We start from the raw sequence: 16313 nt of genomic DNA, 5'->3' as shown, positions 1-16313 counted from the left end.
TAAGTCTTTTCAGACAAACTATGTCTTTCAAAGTTCCCTCAAGAGCTGGGGTGGGAGGGGGCCCCCACGTGTTAGACCTAGAACTTGATAGTAACATCTGGGTTCCATAGCCGTGTTCAGCAGGCCGGAAATTCCTGGCATAGCTTGACTTGTTGCGTTCGGGTTCTTTCACGAGGGAGACTGCCAGTCCTCTTTCTCTGTTCCTCCTCCTTCTTCTCTCTCTCTCCTCCTCCCCTTTTCTCTCTTCCATCCTTCATTTGTATGGCTCCTCCCCTCCCTCTCCTTTCCCCGCCTTAAGAGCTCCCCTGACCACAGTCAGAAAGAGATACAGCTCTGGCCTTGGGCTAGGAACCTGCCCTTGCTGCTGCTGATATGTCTCCCAGGGAGGCACCATCTGTGAGGTGCAAAAATATTGTCGTTTACCCAGTGAAGGAAGAAGAGGCCCCTCCCCCAGCTCTTTCTCCATCTGCTGCTTTCTGCAAAGTGTTTACTGGGATATTCTCTCTCTCTCTCTCTCTCTCTCTCTCTCCTTCCCTCTCTCTCTCTCTCTCTCTCTCTCTCTCTCTCTCTCTCTCTCTCTCTCTTTGTGGATTCATGCCTTTGGAAGACCAAGTCTATATAAAGAGCTTAGTCCTGACACAGAGTGAGCCTTTGAACACAGCTCACATTAGATTTTGGTTTTTCTGTTTTGTTTTGAGACAAGGTTTTGTTCTCTACAGCCCAGGCTGGCTTGGAAGTTACAAGTCTCTTAGCCCAGCCCCCTGGATACTAAGCACGTACAACTTTGCCAGCATTCAGTGGCTTCCTCCATTACACTCCACATTATTTATTTTTATTAAAAAAAAAAAGTTAGGTGCCTTTATTTATGAAGGTCACACACGTGCTCCAGTGTCCCTGTGAAGGTCAGTCAGAGTACAGCTTTGGGAAGTCAGTTTTTCTCCTTCCCATCATGCGGGTCTAGGGACTGAACAGATGTTCCCAGGCGTGGCAGCATGTCCCTTTACTCACTGAGCCATCTTGCCCAGGTCCCTCTTTAGTTTTTGTGTCTCACAAAGCTGGAAGTTCATCATTTTATTCAGATAGGCTGGCCAGCAACCCTCTGGGACCCTCCTGTCTCCACTCCCCCCTTTTGCTGAGATGGCTTAATATTGTATTGCTGTAAAGAGACACCCCATGACCAAAGCAACTCTTGCAAAAATAAGGCATTTTATTGGGGGCTTGCTTACAGTTTCTGAGGGTTACTCTATGACCATCATGGCTGGGAGTATGGTAGGCAGGCAGGCAAGCAGGAAGGCATGTAGGCACAGTGCTGGAGCTAAGAGCTCACTCCCGGATCCATCTGCAGGCAGCATATGAAACCTCAAAGCTAAGCAAGAAAATAGATGAAGTTACAGGGACCATTCTTTTTCAAACCACCCAATTGGGGTTACAAACAAGGCTACAGTGTCTGCCTAGCTTTTCTTTCCTTTTTTTTTTTTTTTTTTTTTTCAGACTGGGTCTTACTGTTTATCCCTGGCTGTACTGGAACTCACTCTATAGACCAAGCTAGCCTTGAACTGATAGAGATCTGCCTGCTTCTGCCTCCCAGGTGCTGGGACTAAAGGTATATGTGTGTCATATTCACCAATACCTAGATTTAAAAAAAAAAAGCATTTATTTATGATTTATGATTTATACAGTATCCTGCCTGCATGTGTCCCTGCATGTCAGAAGAGGGCACCAGATCTCATTATAGATGGTTGTGAGCCACCATGTGGTTGCTGGGAATTGAACTCAGGACCTTTGGGAGAACAGCCAGTGCTCTTAACCTCTGAGCCATCTCTATCTAAATTTTAAATGGGTTTTGGGGATCGGAACTCAGGTCAGTTCTTCCATGGCTTTGTTTTGTTTTTTTATTTTTTGATTTAAAGACCACCGAGATATGCCACATTTCTGCAAAATGTGAACATCTGAGTAGGTCTTGGAAGCTCCCCTTTAACACATCGCCCCAGCAGCTGTGGTGCCTCCGACTCGTCCTCCCTCCCACTGACGGTGCTCTGGTGGGCACGCTCCTGTGCCCCTCCTACACCCGCACTCTCACCCTCTCCTCTGTCTTAGTCCAGCAGCCGTAGGGAAGCCACCGCACCACTGATGCACAGGCTTCGCCGTGCACCCTGGTCTTGTCAGAAACAGGTGGGCGAGAGTCAGGGTTGTCAGCTGCAGGAAACCCCAGACCTGCAGCTTGCATTTTCATATCACAGTGTTTTAGAAAAATGTAAATGTACGAGGTGACTTATACTCCAGGTTCATTTGCGGAGAATGTTAGCAAGGACAGGAGATAGGAGATGCGGTTAACCCTTTGTTGGCAGTAACCGTCAGTGTGGTTCCAGAGTGGCCTTAGCATATAAGGGCAACCCTTCCGTTTGTTTGTTTGTTCTTTTTGTTTGTTTTTGCTTCTCAAGACAGGGTTTCTCTGTGTAGCCTCGGCTGTCCTGGACTCACTTTGTAGACCAGGCTGGCCTCAAACTCACAGCGATCCGCCTGCCTCTGCCTTCCGAGTGCCGGGATTAAAGGTGTGTGCCACCACCACACCAAGCCCAGTTTTAACCTTGGAAGAGCATGATTCTTGTTCCCTTAAAAAAAAAAGGGGGTCTGGAGAGAAGGCTCAGTAGTTAAGAGTAGTTGTTGTTCTTGCAGAGGGCCCAAGTTCAGTTTCTAGAACCCAAGGGCAGCTCATAACCATCTGTAACAACAGTTCTAGGGGATCCAGTGACCTCATCTGGTCTCTGTGGGCACCAGGAATGCATGTGGCGCACACACGCGTGTGCGCGCACACACACACACACACAGGCACACACGCAGTCAATATATTCATATGTAAAATAAATCTAAATTTACAAATTAGTTTGTTTGTGTACACACATGTATGTTGTCCACACATATGCATGCATGTAAGAGGACAACTTGAGCTCGTGTCATTAGGCTTAGTGGCAAGCACCTTTATTGCTGAGCCAGCTTGCCAGCCCATCTTTTTTTTTTATAATTAACTGGTTATTGTGTGTATTATATACATGGTATTCATGTGTGGAAATCAGAAGACAACTCTGTGGAGTTGCTTCTCTTCTCTCTCTCTCTCTCTCTCTCTCTCTTTTTTTTTTTTTTTTTTTTTTGAGATAGTTTCTCTGTGTAGCCCTGGCTGTTCTGTGGACTCCGTTTGTAGACCAGGTTGGCCTCAAACTCACAGAGATCCACCTGCCTCTGCCTCCCAAGTGCTAGGATGAAATGTGTGCAGCACCACACAGACTTTCTCTCCACTTTTACATGGGTTCTGGACACTGAGCTCAGGTCACTGGCCTTGCACAGCAAGCTTCTTTACCCTAGGAGCCATTTTTTATGACCCCTTGTTTTGTTTAAAAAAAAAAACCAACCCAGAAGAACAAAAAAACTCCAAAAAACAAAAGACTGGTTCTCATATAGCCCAGGCTGGTTTCAAATGCACTATGTAGCCGAGGCTAATCCACTTACCTGCACTTCTCAAATCTTGGCATGGCAGGCACGCGCCTCCACGTCCAGCTGGGGCCTTTCCTTTCTCATGATTAATTTTAAAATGACAAAATGAAATTTCAAGATGAACACAATGACCCTGTTAGGATTAGCAAATCTCCAAAGGAACAGTTTCGTTTGCATAAAATCGGCTTTTTTTTTTTTAGATCCAAGCCAAAATATTAAGTAATTCTGTTCCTAGAAGGTGCATCTTGAGACAATTATGATCCCACAGCCCCACCATTCTTGCCTGCGTAATCCGAGATCTAAATAGAAACACAAATTCCAGGGAGCAGACAGATGGAAACAGGAAGGGTGTGGACCGAACACTGCAAGAGAAAGAGGGGGAGGGGGGAGGGAGGGAGGGAGGGAGGGAGAGAGAGAGAGAGAGAGAGAGAGAGAGAGAGAGAGAGAGTCACCATGCAGTTTACCTGCTGTGTCTGTCTTAGGAAGAAATGCAAGGTGTCTCCATTCAGCTTCCTCAAGTATTGTTCCAAGAAAAGAAAGACAACTTGGTGCTATATTCCAACATAGTCCGTTAATCTTCAGAAGCCTGTTAATCAGCCACCACCACTTTTTGTGTGTGTGTGTGTTTTTTGTTTTTTGTCTTTTTGTTTTTTGAGACAGGGTCTCTCTGTGCAGCCTTGGCTGTCCTGGACTCACTTTGCAGACCAGGCTGGCCTCGAACTCACAGCGATCCGCCTGCCTCTGCCTCCCAAGTGCTGGGATTAGAGGCGTGCGCCACCACACACAGCTTTCTTTCTTTCTTTCTTTCTTTCTTTTTTTTAAGGAAAAGTAGGGCACTCCGGAGGACTAGGAGTAAAAGGCCACCCACCCTTTAACTATGTGGTGAGTTTACGGGCAGCCTGGGCTACAAGCGAGCCTGTTTCAAACCAACAAATCAAAAGGTTTCTTTTCCTTGGGCTGCCAGAGTCATTCTCCTCTAGGGGCAGGCAGGCAGGGCACACAGGAGCCACAGCCCTGGGCTCGGCTCCCTAGTAGCTCCTAGTGTTTGTGTTTACCCTGCAGACCATGACCTGGTCCTTTGGATGGAACAGTTTCCTCCCCGTCTGCTACCTCCGGGAGAACCAGAGAGTCATTCTCTATGCCTGCGGTCACACGGCTGTCATCTACAGTGCCGACAGGAATACCCAGTACCACCTTCAGGTCTGTAGGCTTTGTGGGTTTTGTTTTTGTTGTCATTTGGGCTGTTTTGTTTTGTTGACAAGGACTCAGATATGATGTCTAGACTGGCCCTGGCCTCTCAAACTTCCTGCTTCAGCCTCTGAAACGGGATGGATGACAGGCATGTGCCATCAGGCCAGGCTGGAAAAAGACACCTGGAACTTGTATATAGAACTTTGCCTTGGATCCCAGGTTGGCTTCAGTGCCCACTGTCACACTTGGTGGCATTCCCCTTTTCCCGCAGGCTCTCCCTTTAGAGAACAGTGAGATGGTTCCGTCCGCAGACATCAAGCCTGAGGGCCTATCTGAGTTTGATTCCCAGGACCTACATGGTGGAAGGAGAGAAGCAACCCCCTTAGGTTGTCCTCTGACCTCTACATGTGCACTGTGAGTGTGTACACACACACACACACACACACACACACACACACACACACACTCACACACACACACACACTCACACACACACACACTCACTCACACACACTCACACACACTCACACACACACTCACACACACACGCACTCACACACACACTCACACACACGCACTCACACACACACTCATACACACTCACTCACACACACACACTCACACGCACACAAACACACACACACACTCACATGTGCATGCATATACATCTGGGGATACACAAATAAATGTAATAAAAGGAAGCACATCCTGTCACTGCCCGCTGTCTGAGACTAGTCAGTGTCCATTGGGAAACAGTAGTCGATATTAATTTTTTCACTTCAAGAATTGGAAACATCAGCCGGGCATGGTGGCGCACGCCTTTAATCCCAGCACTTGGGAGACAGAGGCAGGCGGATGCCTGTGAGTTGGAGGCCAGCCTGGTCTACAAAGGGAGTTCAGGACAGCCAAGGCTAACATAAAGAGACTCTGTCTCGAAAAACAAAAACAACAACAACAAAAGAATTGGAAACATCTGGATTTTGTATGTTTCTGAAACAAAACAAAACAAAACAAAACAGCCCCCCCCCCCAAAAAAAACCTAAACCATACCAGAGCCTAGCGTGGCAGCACAGATCATGTCCCAGGGTTTTGAAGGGTAGCTGTTCACTGGGCACTCAGACCCACAGCCACTTAGAGTCAGGTTCTCGATAGTGTGCTGAAAGATGGGTCTTAGCATACCCGTGTGACTGAAGAGGAAACTGAGGCTCGGTGTATTACAGTGACTAGCCCAGACTGCATTGCTTTTCAGTGACTCTAGGCCTCAGGACTTGGAAGCACTCAGGAGGCCTCCCATGCTTCTCTGGCTTTTGCAAAGTTTCTTATTATTTCACCCACTCTGTCCTCCCTGGGCGTCCTCTATGCCACTTGCTTCCTCCTTCCCTGATAGTTTGACCTCTTTCATTGTCATCAGTTCCCTGGGTACCTGCTGTTTACTGCTGACTCAGCTCTGAGCTGCCTTTTTATGACTGTGTGACACTGTAGGACCCCCGTTAGTCACCAGAGGACCCCCGTTAGTCACCGACAAGTTCAAAAGGATCACAAAGTATTTCCCAAGCACCTAGGTGGTGCTCAGCATGGTACCGGGGATGCATTCGAAGGAGTTTCCTTTCTGAGAAAAGCTTCAGCCTGTTGAAGCTGGGTTGAGCATGCATCACCAAGCACAGGAACCACGGAGGGAAGGCGGCAGGGTGGGCAGGCAGCTTGTATGGGTGCAGCACAACCCGCAAGAGCCTGGCCATGCCGGTTCACAACTAGGATTGGCCCTGACCTTTTTGTCTACCCCATAACTGCATCCTACCCATTGCTGAGTTTCAGAGTATTTGTCAGTGGCCATGAACAAAAACTGATGTGACCCTAACCTGGAGGAATCCCCAGTCTATGATATAAACGATATTAAAGCAGGGAACATAAAGAGGTGCAGCCAGCACCCAGAGGCACGCCAAGGAGGTCATGCTGAGAGAGACCTTAGACTGGCTGAGCAGGGACCTGAAGAATGAGAAAATGAGCCAGCAGGACTGCCTGGGGCGGAACCTTCCAGATAGAAGCTGCTTCAAGGGCTAAGGCTTTATGTGTGAGGGCCAGAGAAGAGGCTAGTGTAGCCGGTAAAGAGCAGATAGCAAGCTGGGCGTGGTGGCGCACACCTTTAATCCCAGCACTTGGAGGCAGAGGCAGGTGGATCTCTGTGAGTTCGAGGCCAACCTGGTCTACAAAGAGAGTCCAGGACAGCCAAAGCCGCTACACAGAGAAGCCTGGCAGAGAGGAATAAGGAGGAAGGGAGGAAAAATTTGGACCATGTCCTGCAAGAATGCTGTCATCTCTGAGAATGGTTCTGAAAGATTCTTTTGCTGTATGGGTGCTAGGTCAGAGACCAGTAAGCTGCAGGGATCTAAGGTGAGAGATCCTAGTTGGCTCAGGGACTTCCCTCTATCCCTAGGGAGGCCCCGTTCCCTCAGGAAGTACAACTCCTTCAGGTTTGTGAAGAGAACTCAAGGCACTACCCCAACCCCAACAAGAGATGGGGTGATCTCTGGGAGGGCCCATGGAAACCGCTTTCCAGGCCTGCAAGCTTTGGAGGGAGCTCAGGGCTATGTGGGCTCAGCCCATCCTGAGGTCCACACGCCACTGCCCCCCTGCCCATCCCCCTAGCCTTACTGATTCTAAGCATCTTCTCCATTTCCAAAGGGTCACCCCAACATCATCTCCTGCCTCTGTGTCAGTGAAGACAAGCGGTGGATTGCCACAGCAGACAAAGGGCCGGACTGTCTCATCATCATATGGGACTCCTTCACAGGGTAGGCTGTGGGCACCCATCCTGTGCACTCTGGTTTCTGTAGAGCATCGGCCACCATGGCCAGGAAAGGGTTAAATAATGTTGTTGCCAAGAAACCTGGTTTGTTGATGGCCCAGAGTAGATTGGACTGAGGGAAGGGCACGGGAACTCAGCTCACCTAAGCGTTGAGCATACACTGCGGGTCAAATCTGTCACCACCAGGAACCAGACTTGTACATCAGATTTTTATTAAAGTCTTTTTTTTTTTCTTTTGAGACAGGGTCCTCTTCAGCCTCTACCTGTAGCCGTGGCACGCTTTCACAGTCTGCCACTCTCTTTGTATGTGTGTGTATAGTTTTATATTTAGTCAACTAATTGATGCATGCACACGCGCACGTGTGTGTTTAGTAGGCGTTTACTCTCTCAGATCTGGAGGCCAGGAGTCTGAAACTGAAGTGTCGGCAGTCTGTTCCTTTGGGGCTCTGAGGGAGGCAGTGTCCCAGGCTGCTCCCTTTGCTTCTGCTGGCTGCCGAGGGTCCTTGGTGGTCTTTGGCATCTGGTCTCTGCCTCCATCTTCTCATGTGTTCCTCCTCCCACTCCCCCACCCCTACCCCCACCTCTGTAGAGCCTTCTTAATCCAGTATGACGTCACCTTAACCACCAGCACCTGCAAAGACTTGATTTCTTTTTAAAATTACATTTTTACTCTGTGTGTGTGTGTGTGCACGTGTGCACGCACATGCCTGCATGTGAATGATAGGGCACAACTTTCCAAGTGTGTTCTCCTATACTGTGGGTCCAGGGCATTGAACTCAGATGGTCAGGCTTGGTGGCCAGCACCTTCACTCACTGAGCCATCACCCCTTCCCCAAAAATCTTTATTTATTTTATTTTAATTTTTAATTTTTTGGTTGTGAGCCTAACCTTTAACGGCTGAGCCATCTCTCCAGCCCAAAGACTCTATTTTTAAATAGCATTGCCCTTTTAGGTTTTGAGTAGGCATGAATTTTCAGAGACCCTATTCAACCCATTATACCCACCATGGGGACTGACTCTAGAGGGGCTCTAGACTCTGGTTTGGGGGTGAGTAAGATGAATAAGACTGTCAGGCAGGATTATAAACTCAACTTTGTGTGTATTGAAGTTGCCAGAACCAGTTTTTTTTTTCATTCCAGAAGAATCCAACACTTGCTGCTCCTTTGTGATAGTGATTGTGAATGTTTGGTTTCTCTCTCTTTTTTTAAATGTTTTATTTTATCTTGCATGTGTGTGGGTGATTTGTCTGAATGTGTGTCTGTTCACCACAAGTATGCCCTGCCTGCAAAGGCCAGAAGAGGGCGTCAGGTCCTCTGGCTGTGAGCTGCCACATGCTGGGAGCCAAACCCAGGTCCCTCTGCCAGAGCAGCAAGTGCTTTTAACTGCTGAGCCATCTCGCCAGCTTTCTTTCAAATTCCATTGAACCATCAGTGCAACAGGAATGAGGCATGACTGGTCGCTAAAGGCATTTGTCACAATTTTAATGAAAAACTAAACGAATTATTTCAGCTGAAAACTGGAGCCTGCCCTGACCGTCATCTCCAGTTACAGCGCCTTTCCCAGTGATAATCAGTCTGGTGCGCTTCCTTCCAGAGCATCTGCTGCTGATTTAAACACACAGAGGGCCTTCAGCGTGTGGTTTTCCTACACGATATTTGGTGCACTCGTTTCTTGTTGTAGCTCTCCTACAGAGGTCATCCCCGTCAGCCCGGGTTACAGAGAGCACACACCCTGCGTCAGAGCCATAAAGGCTCTTTCCTCAGAAAGCGAACTGTCCCCACCTTCATGCCTGAGGTCCCTGTGGGCCGCGTGGCGCCCCACATTTTCTTGCTACAGAGCCCTTGTTACAGCGACTGTGAACAGCCCTCTGTGTGTCACAGCCATGTCAGATGGCTGGGTAAGTCTGCGCTCCAGCTGAAGGACACTGGTTCTCTGTCTTCTGTGGAGCTTTGGCTAAAACGCAGCCCCAAACAGTCACCTCCATGGCAGCCCTCGAGTCGCCGGGCATGGTGGCCCGGATTGCAGTGGAAGAGTGAGGCTAGTCCTTGCATGTGATGGAACAGCCAACTTGATCCTGGGGAAAAACTGACCCATGCAAGAGGATGTCCACAAAAATCAGAAAGAAAAAAAAATCACAAAAAGCAGAAGAGGCCTCTTCATCTGTGCCTCTTCTTGGAAGCCACTGTGGACAGTGGCCTCCATGGCTAGACCTGATATAAACAGTATTGGCCCCTTAGTTTTTTTCTTGTTTATGACATGGGCTCCCAGATAGACTCAGAACTTTTTTTTTTTTTTGAGACAGAGACTCACTATGTAGCCCAGCTGGGTGCTTGGTATGAGTCTTATGACGGCCCTCCTGATAACTTACGGTCCATAAAAGACTATTTAGAGGCTATTTTGGTCTTAGTGACAAAACAGAAAACAAAAACATTTTTCCTTAAGGTTTTATTTAACTTAAAAATCCTCCTCAGAGCCAGGCACGGTGGCACACACCTTTAATCCCAGTGAGGCAGAGGCAGGTGGATCTCTGTGAGTTCAAGGCCAGCCTGGTCTCCAAAATGAGTCTAGGACAGCCAAGGGCTACACAGAGAAACTCTGTCTCAAAAAACCAAAACCGACCAACCGAACAAACAAATAACAACCAAAAAAATATTGTTTTTCTCCTCAGGCCTAGGGATGTAATTCAGGGATGGAGCAACCACGGAACGTGTGTATGGCCCCTGGCTCCATCCCTACCACCACAGCCACAAGGATAGCAAAGGATTAGCTGAGTGTGGTGGCAGACGTCTGTAATGCCAGCAGCTAGATGCTGAGGCAGGAGGATTGTGAGTGGCAGGCTAGTCTGGGCTGCACAGTGAATTCCAGGTCCTCCTGGACTAGGAGGTTGCTGTCTCAGACAGATCTTACTCTCTTTAGAAACGCAGCATACGTTTGCAGTCACTTTTGATGAGCCTTTGATTAATCTGTGGCTATGCAAATTTGGCTATTTACCTTTAAAAAAAACTTTAACCTGGGTGAAGAAATGTAATATATTCAGTTTTATGTTTAAGGTTTTTTTTGTGTGTGTGGTCTAATTAAGACGCAGATTTCTCACCAATACTTAAGTAATTCCTATACATCTAATACACTTATTCATAAATGTGGTAAACCTTAAGCTTTCTTAAGGAATTCTAACACTGTTTATAAATCTAAAACGATTTCTATTTAAAATTGGAAGTCTAAATCAGCCACACATTTAAAATTAGAATCACAAATCTAATCTGCGAGAGACCCTGATACGTCAGATTCCCTTAAACTTTATATAGCCCTAAAATTACAAACAAGTTTTTTGGGTCATCCATATGTTAATACTACAGATCTGACTGACTTGCCTTCTGTGTATTTAATTTGAAACCTCCCCGGAGCTGAGATACGTTTTCCTCCCTCTGTGAGCGCCAGGCTACCATCCACAGCAACGGGAGGGCAGCCGTGGAGGTGAGTGTTTGGGGCTGCGTTTTAGCCGAAGCTCCACAGAAGACAGAGAACCAGTGTCCTTCGGCAGACTTACCCAGCCATCTGACACTTCTGTGACACACAGAGGGCTGTTCACAGTCGCTGTAACAGGAACTCCATAGACAGAAAGTGTGGGGCGCCACACAGCCCACAGTCTCACTGCCACTTGATCCCCACTCCCAGCCTAAGTCAGAGGCCTCCCCTCCCCACGTACTCCCTCCTACGGTCTCCTGCACTCACTGGCTGCCGTTGGTGTTGACATGTCAGACTGTTGAATTCTGTGTGTGTCAAGGCTTTGAGTGAACTACACTGTTGGGAAGTCTCAGCAGTGGCACAGAATGGGAGTATGAACGTAGACACAGGACTGTGTCTCCTCACCCCAGCGCAGTCTCCAACCAACCAGAGCCATCATGTGGGTGGCAATCTGTTCCAGGCTCTGAGTGTCCGAATGAGGTCACATGCCCACAGGTGGGGGCAACTGTGTTTGCCTGTTTGCACATGTTTTGGTCACTTATTCAGATCAAACCTCATTTTTTTTTCTGTTTTGTTTTTTGAGACAGGGTTTCTCTGTGTAGCCTTGGCTGTCCTGGACTCTCTTTGTAGACCAGGAAGGCCTCGAACTCACAGCGATCCACCTGCCTCTGTCTCCCAAGTGCTGGGATTAAAGGCGTGCGCCACCACTGCCTGGCCAGACCTCATTCTTTAAGAAGTGTTTTAATTGTGACCTGGAGAGATGGCCCAGTGGGCAGGAGGCCTGCTCTTTCAGAGGACTCAGGTTCAATCCCAGCATCCTCATGGTGACTCATAATTGTTTGGAACTACAGTTCCAGGGCACCTAATGCTTTGGCCTCTGTGGGTGTCAGGCTCACATGTGGTGCACAGACATACATCCAGACAAAAGAGCAGTACGCATAAAAATAAAATAATTACAGGGGCTGGAGAGATGGCTCAGAGGTTAAGAGCACTGTCTGTTTTTCCAAAGGTCCTGAGTTCAATTCCCAGCAACCACATGGTGGCTCACAGCCATCTATGAGATCTGGTGTCCTCTTCTGGCATGCAGGCAGAACACTGTAGACATAATAAATAAATCTTGAATAAAAAAATAAAACAATTACAGAAGCTTTCCTTCCCTCTCTACCAGCAGTTGCTTTTTAAAACAGTGCTTATTGTTACTCCATCCACTTACTGGGGAGGCACACATGTGCCATGCCTCAAGTGTGGGGGTCAGAGGACAGTTGTGGGAGTCGGTTCTCTTCTTCCACCACATAAGACCCTGGGATCAAACTGGCCTCATCAGGTTTGACAACAAGCACCCTTTGCCCTGAGCCTGCTGGGAGGCAGAGCACGGTGGCCGGAAGCCATAGTCGGCTCTTTGAAGCCATAGTAGGCGCTTTGAAGCCATAGTAGGTTCTCTAGGTCATAGTAGGCTCTTTGAAACAAAACAGCTCACCACACACTAGCCAAGAAGGTCCCAGGAAGGGGCCAGGGCACGCTCTCTTTCCAGGACCATGACGCCAGTGACTATTTCCTTAAACAGGATCCACTTGCTTCCTACTCTTCCATCCCCTGAGAGAGAGGGGTGGGGTATGTGTGCATGTATGTGGGTGTACATGTATGTGGCCAGAGATTGATTTTGGGGAGCCATTTTCTACTATCCTCTGCCTTATCCACTGAAAACAGGGGCTGCCAGTTGAACCCCAGAGTTTGCCGATAGGTCTAGTCTAGCTGGCCAGCTTGCTCTGGGGACCCCCATCTCCCCCTTTCAAGCACTAGATTAACTGGGGAGTGCACCTCACTTACCGATCATTTGCATGCGTGTTCTGGGCATCTAAGCTCTGGTCCCCCTGCTTGCATGGCATGTGCTGTAACCACTAGGCCATCTCCTTGTCCCCAAGATCTAGTTTGTACCCCGACCCAGCAGTACCACCGTGGACTCAGGGAGCTACCCATTGATAGCGTTAAAGCCTTCAGGACTCTGTCAGTCCCCCAGAGTCCATCAGCGGACAGCCAAGCCCTCGTGGACATTGCAGCCTTACAGCTGCCTTCATGTCTGGCAGCGTGCCCTGCACAGAACCAGCACCAGAAACAAGTGAACAAGTGAACAAGCGCCCAGGGGGCTCATGAAGAGCGCCGACAGCATGCTTATCCTACTGCTCCGAGCCAGGCCTGCTGTTATCATCAAGACAAAGCGTGCCTAACGTAAGACAGGACATGAGAAAGTGCACACAGAGGTTGGCATTTAGCACAGTGTTGTACAACCGGCACCTTTACCTTGTTCCAAAGCATCATTCCCCAGGGAACGGTGGCTCCCACCCTCCCCCCACCCAACACCCCCACAGTTACCAGTCTGTTCTCTGCCCCCAGAATCTGTACGGTTCCTGTCTGTCGGCTCATGCATGCGAGCTTTTGTGTCTGTCCCCTTTCACTAGTGTCATGTTCTCAGGGTGTGTCTGTGTTGTGGCATGCGTCTGTGATTCTCTTTGTGGAAGAAACAGAATAATAACGGTGGTTTGCTCATGTATTATTAATGAATAAAATGAGTGAATTCAGCTGTGCCTACTAGCTCATAGCTGTAACCCCAGCACTCAGGAGGATCACAATTTTTAGGCCAGCCTGGGCTACAGAGTAAGACCCTGACTGAAAAAAAAAGGAAGCGGGGTTGGCAGCTGGAGCCATGGCTTAGCAGTTAAGAGACTCGTTATTCTTGCTGAGTTCTATTTATTATTATTTTATTTTGGTTTTTCGAGACAGGGTTTACTCTGTGTAGCCTTGGCTGTTCTGGACTCTCTTAGTAGACCAGGCTGGCCTTGGACTCACACTGATCTGCCTGCCGCTGCCTCCCTGAGTGCTGGGATTACAGGAGTGCGCCACCAAGCCTGGCCCAGTGCTTGTCTGGGAGTTCACCTGCTTGTAACTCCAGCTTCGTGGATCAATCCATGGCTCTATCCAGCGCCCTCCTCTGGCCTCCACAGGCCCCTTACATACATATATCTGTGCACACATACGTAATTTTAAAGTAAATATTTTAAAAAGAATGAATTATTTGGGTACAAATGTTGATTAGACACAAATATTCCTTTGCGTAAACAGGTCATACTTGGTTATGTTTTCGAAAGGTTTGGCTGAGTTCAGCCTCAGTTGGAAGCCAGATATCTTTCTATAACAGCTGTCTCTCTCTCTCTGTCCTGTTTTCAGAATCCCTGTGCACACCATATTTGACAGCTGTCCAGAAGATAATGGCATAAGGTCGATCGCCATCTCCCGTGACGCCAAGTTCCTGGCCACCATCTCAGACGCTGAAACTCAGGTAAAGGGTCCTTTGGGTAGGCCTCTTGGAGCTGGCCAACGTGCCAGATGCCTCTGCAGCCACCTCTGCACAGACCGCCTGCTGTGCGTGTGATGCCCAGATGTCACAGTGTAGACTTGGGGCCCTACACTACGGGCTTGACTCTAGGCCTCTGGTCAGTTAGCTGAGGCCTCAGGGTTTCCATAGCCATTGGCTTCTCCTGCATTCTCAAGGGCCTTTCATGTCCCTCCCTGTGCTCTTCCCTGTAGAAAGTGTGCATCTGGAAGTGGACGTTGGCGGTGGAGACGCCTGCATGCACTCTTGAGCTCCCCAAAGAGTACGGTTTCCAGGTGAGCGCTGTTTACACCTGTGAACACTAGCCTGTGCTTACACGGCCTAACGGGCAGGGGTTCTCTGTTCCAGTGAGGGCTCGGCATGGTGCAGAAGAGCCTTTGAACAATGCTCTCCCGGCCCATACCTCACTTTATCTTTCCTAATAACAGCTAATGTGTTTGACACACTTGCTATGGCCTAGACTCTGCTCAAGTCTTTACTGATAGTATCTCTCATAACCTACACAAACATGCAGGTGCAAAGTTATTAATATCTGTGGACTACTGCTATTAATTATTAACTAATCTATCCAAAGTCACCCCCACAGCAGCTTTTCTTGTTCTAGAAGCATGCACTCAGCTGCTTCCTACCTCGTGGTGAGCAGGTGAGGTGTATGGACACGTTATTGTCAGTTGCGTGAGGAGGCTTGTCTAGGGCACCCTGGATGCTAACATCAGGCTTCTCTGCACCCCACATCGCTGCTCTCTGCTTCTCCTGTTCTCACATTCTTCCTCCAATAAGTACATAGAGGACTGGTCTATGTCCAGTGCTGTGGTATGTGCGTCACGGGACCCGAGACTTAGAGGATTGAGTAATTAGACTCAGCAAGACCCAGGTCCCGATGCACTCTGATGTCCAGCCCACCTCCACCTCCACTACCCTGCCAATCACCCAGAAAAACAAATGGCTCTACCAGAAAAGTTTGTACTGATCCAACAGCCAATCATATGTGGCTATTCAGGGTTGGTGTGTGGATATGTGCGTGTGCATGTGCGTAAATGTGTGTGTGTATGTGTGTGTGTGTGTGTGTGTGTGTGTGTAATGCATATGTGGGCAAGGATGTCTGGAGGCCCCCAAGGGTTTATGTCTGGAATTATCCTCCATTGCTCTTCTACCTTACTCATTGGGGCAAGGTTTCTCAATCAAACACAGAGCCAACTGATTTGATTAATCTTGTTAAGCCATCTCATCTGGGGATCCCCCATCTCTGCTTTGAGAGGCTGGGATTACAGGCAAGCCAACCATGCTCACCCAACATTAAATAGGTCCTAGAGATTCCAACTTCTGTCCTCAGGCTCCTATGGCAGGCGCCTTTAACCACAGAGCCACCTGCCCAGATGTGCTGGCTAGCTTTTGTACTCAAACCTAGGCATGTCTGGGAACACAGATCCTCAGTTGAGGAATCGCCTCCATCACATTGGCCTGTGGATATGTGAGGCATTTTCTTGATTGCTAATTAATGTGGAGGGGCGCTCATCCCACTGTGGGCAGTCATCCTTAAAACAGGTGTGCCTGGACTGTATAAGAAAGTAAGCTGGAAAGCCAGGCATGGTGGCACATTCCTTTAATCCCAGCATTCGGGAGGCAGAGGCAGGCAATTGCTGTGAGTTCAAGGCCAGCCTGGTTTACAAAGTGAGTCCAGGACAGCCAAGGATACACAGAGAAATCCTGTCTCAAAACAAACAAACAAACAAACAAACAAACAAACAAAAAGTAAGCTGAGCTGGAAAGATGGCTCAGAGCTTAGGAGCACTGGCTGCTCTTCCAAGGGTCCTGAATTCAATTCCTAGCAACCACATGATGACTTACAACCATCTATAATGAGATCTGGTGCCCTCTTCTGGCCTTCAAGTGTACCGGCAGGCAGAACACTATGCATAATACATAAATAAATCTTAAAAAAAAAAAAAAAGAAAAGAAAAGAAAAAGAAAAAG

General features: G+C 48.3%; 1 protein-coding gene across 6 annotated transcripts in view; it reads left to right on the top strand.

Moving 5' to 3' along the window:
• The window catches only part of CFAP251 (cilia and flagella associated protein 251), a 74208-nt gene that overhangs the window by 4301 nt on the left and 53594 nt on the right, over positions 1 to 16313 (top strand). For all 6 annotated transcript variants that reach the window (XM_084762669.1, XM_084762670.1, XM_084762671.1 and 3 more), the window contains 4 exons: positions 4552 to 4689; positions 7363 to 7472; positions 14174 to 14285; positions 14534 to 14614. In XM_084762669.1, the coding sequence (XP_084618795.1) occupies positions 4552 to 4689; positions 7363 to 7472; positions 14174 to 14285; positions 14534 to 14614 (441 nt within the window). The remainder of the gene's footprint in view (positions 1 to 4551; positions 4690 to 7362; positions 7473 to 14173; positions 14286 to 14533; positions 14615 to 16313) is intronic.

Source organism: Acomys minous, assembly GCF_964271855.1.
Source record: "Acomys minous genome assembly, chromosome: 16".
In the NCBI taxonomy this organism is placed as follows: Eukaryota; Metazoa; Chordata; class Mammalia; order Rodentia; family Muridae; genus Acomys; species Acomys minous.
This window is presented reverse-complemented; position numbering and strand designations above follow the sequence as displayed.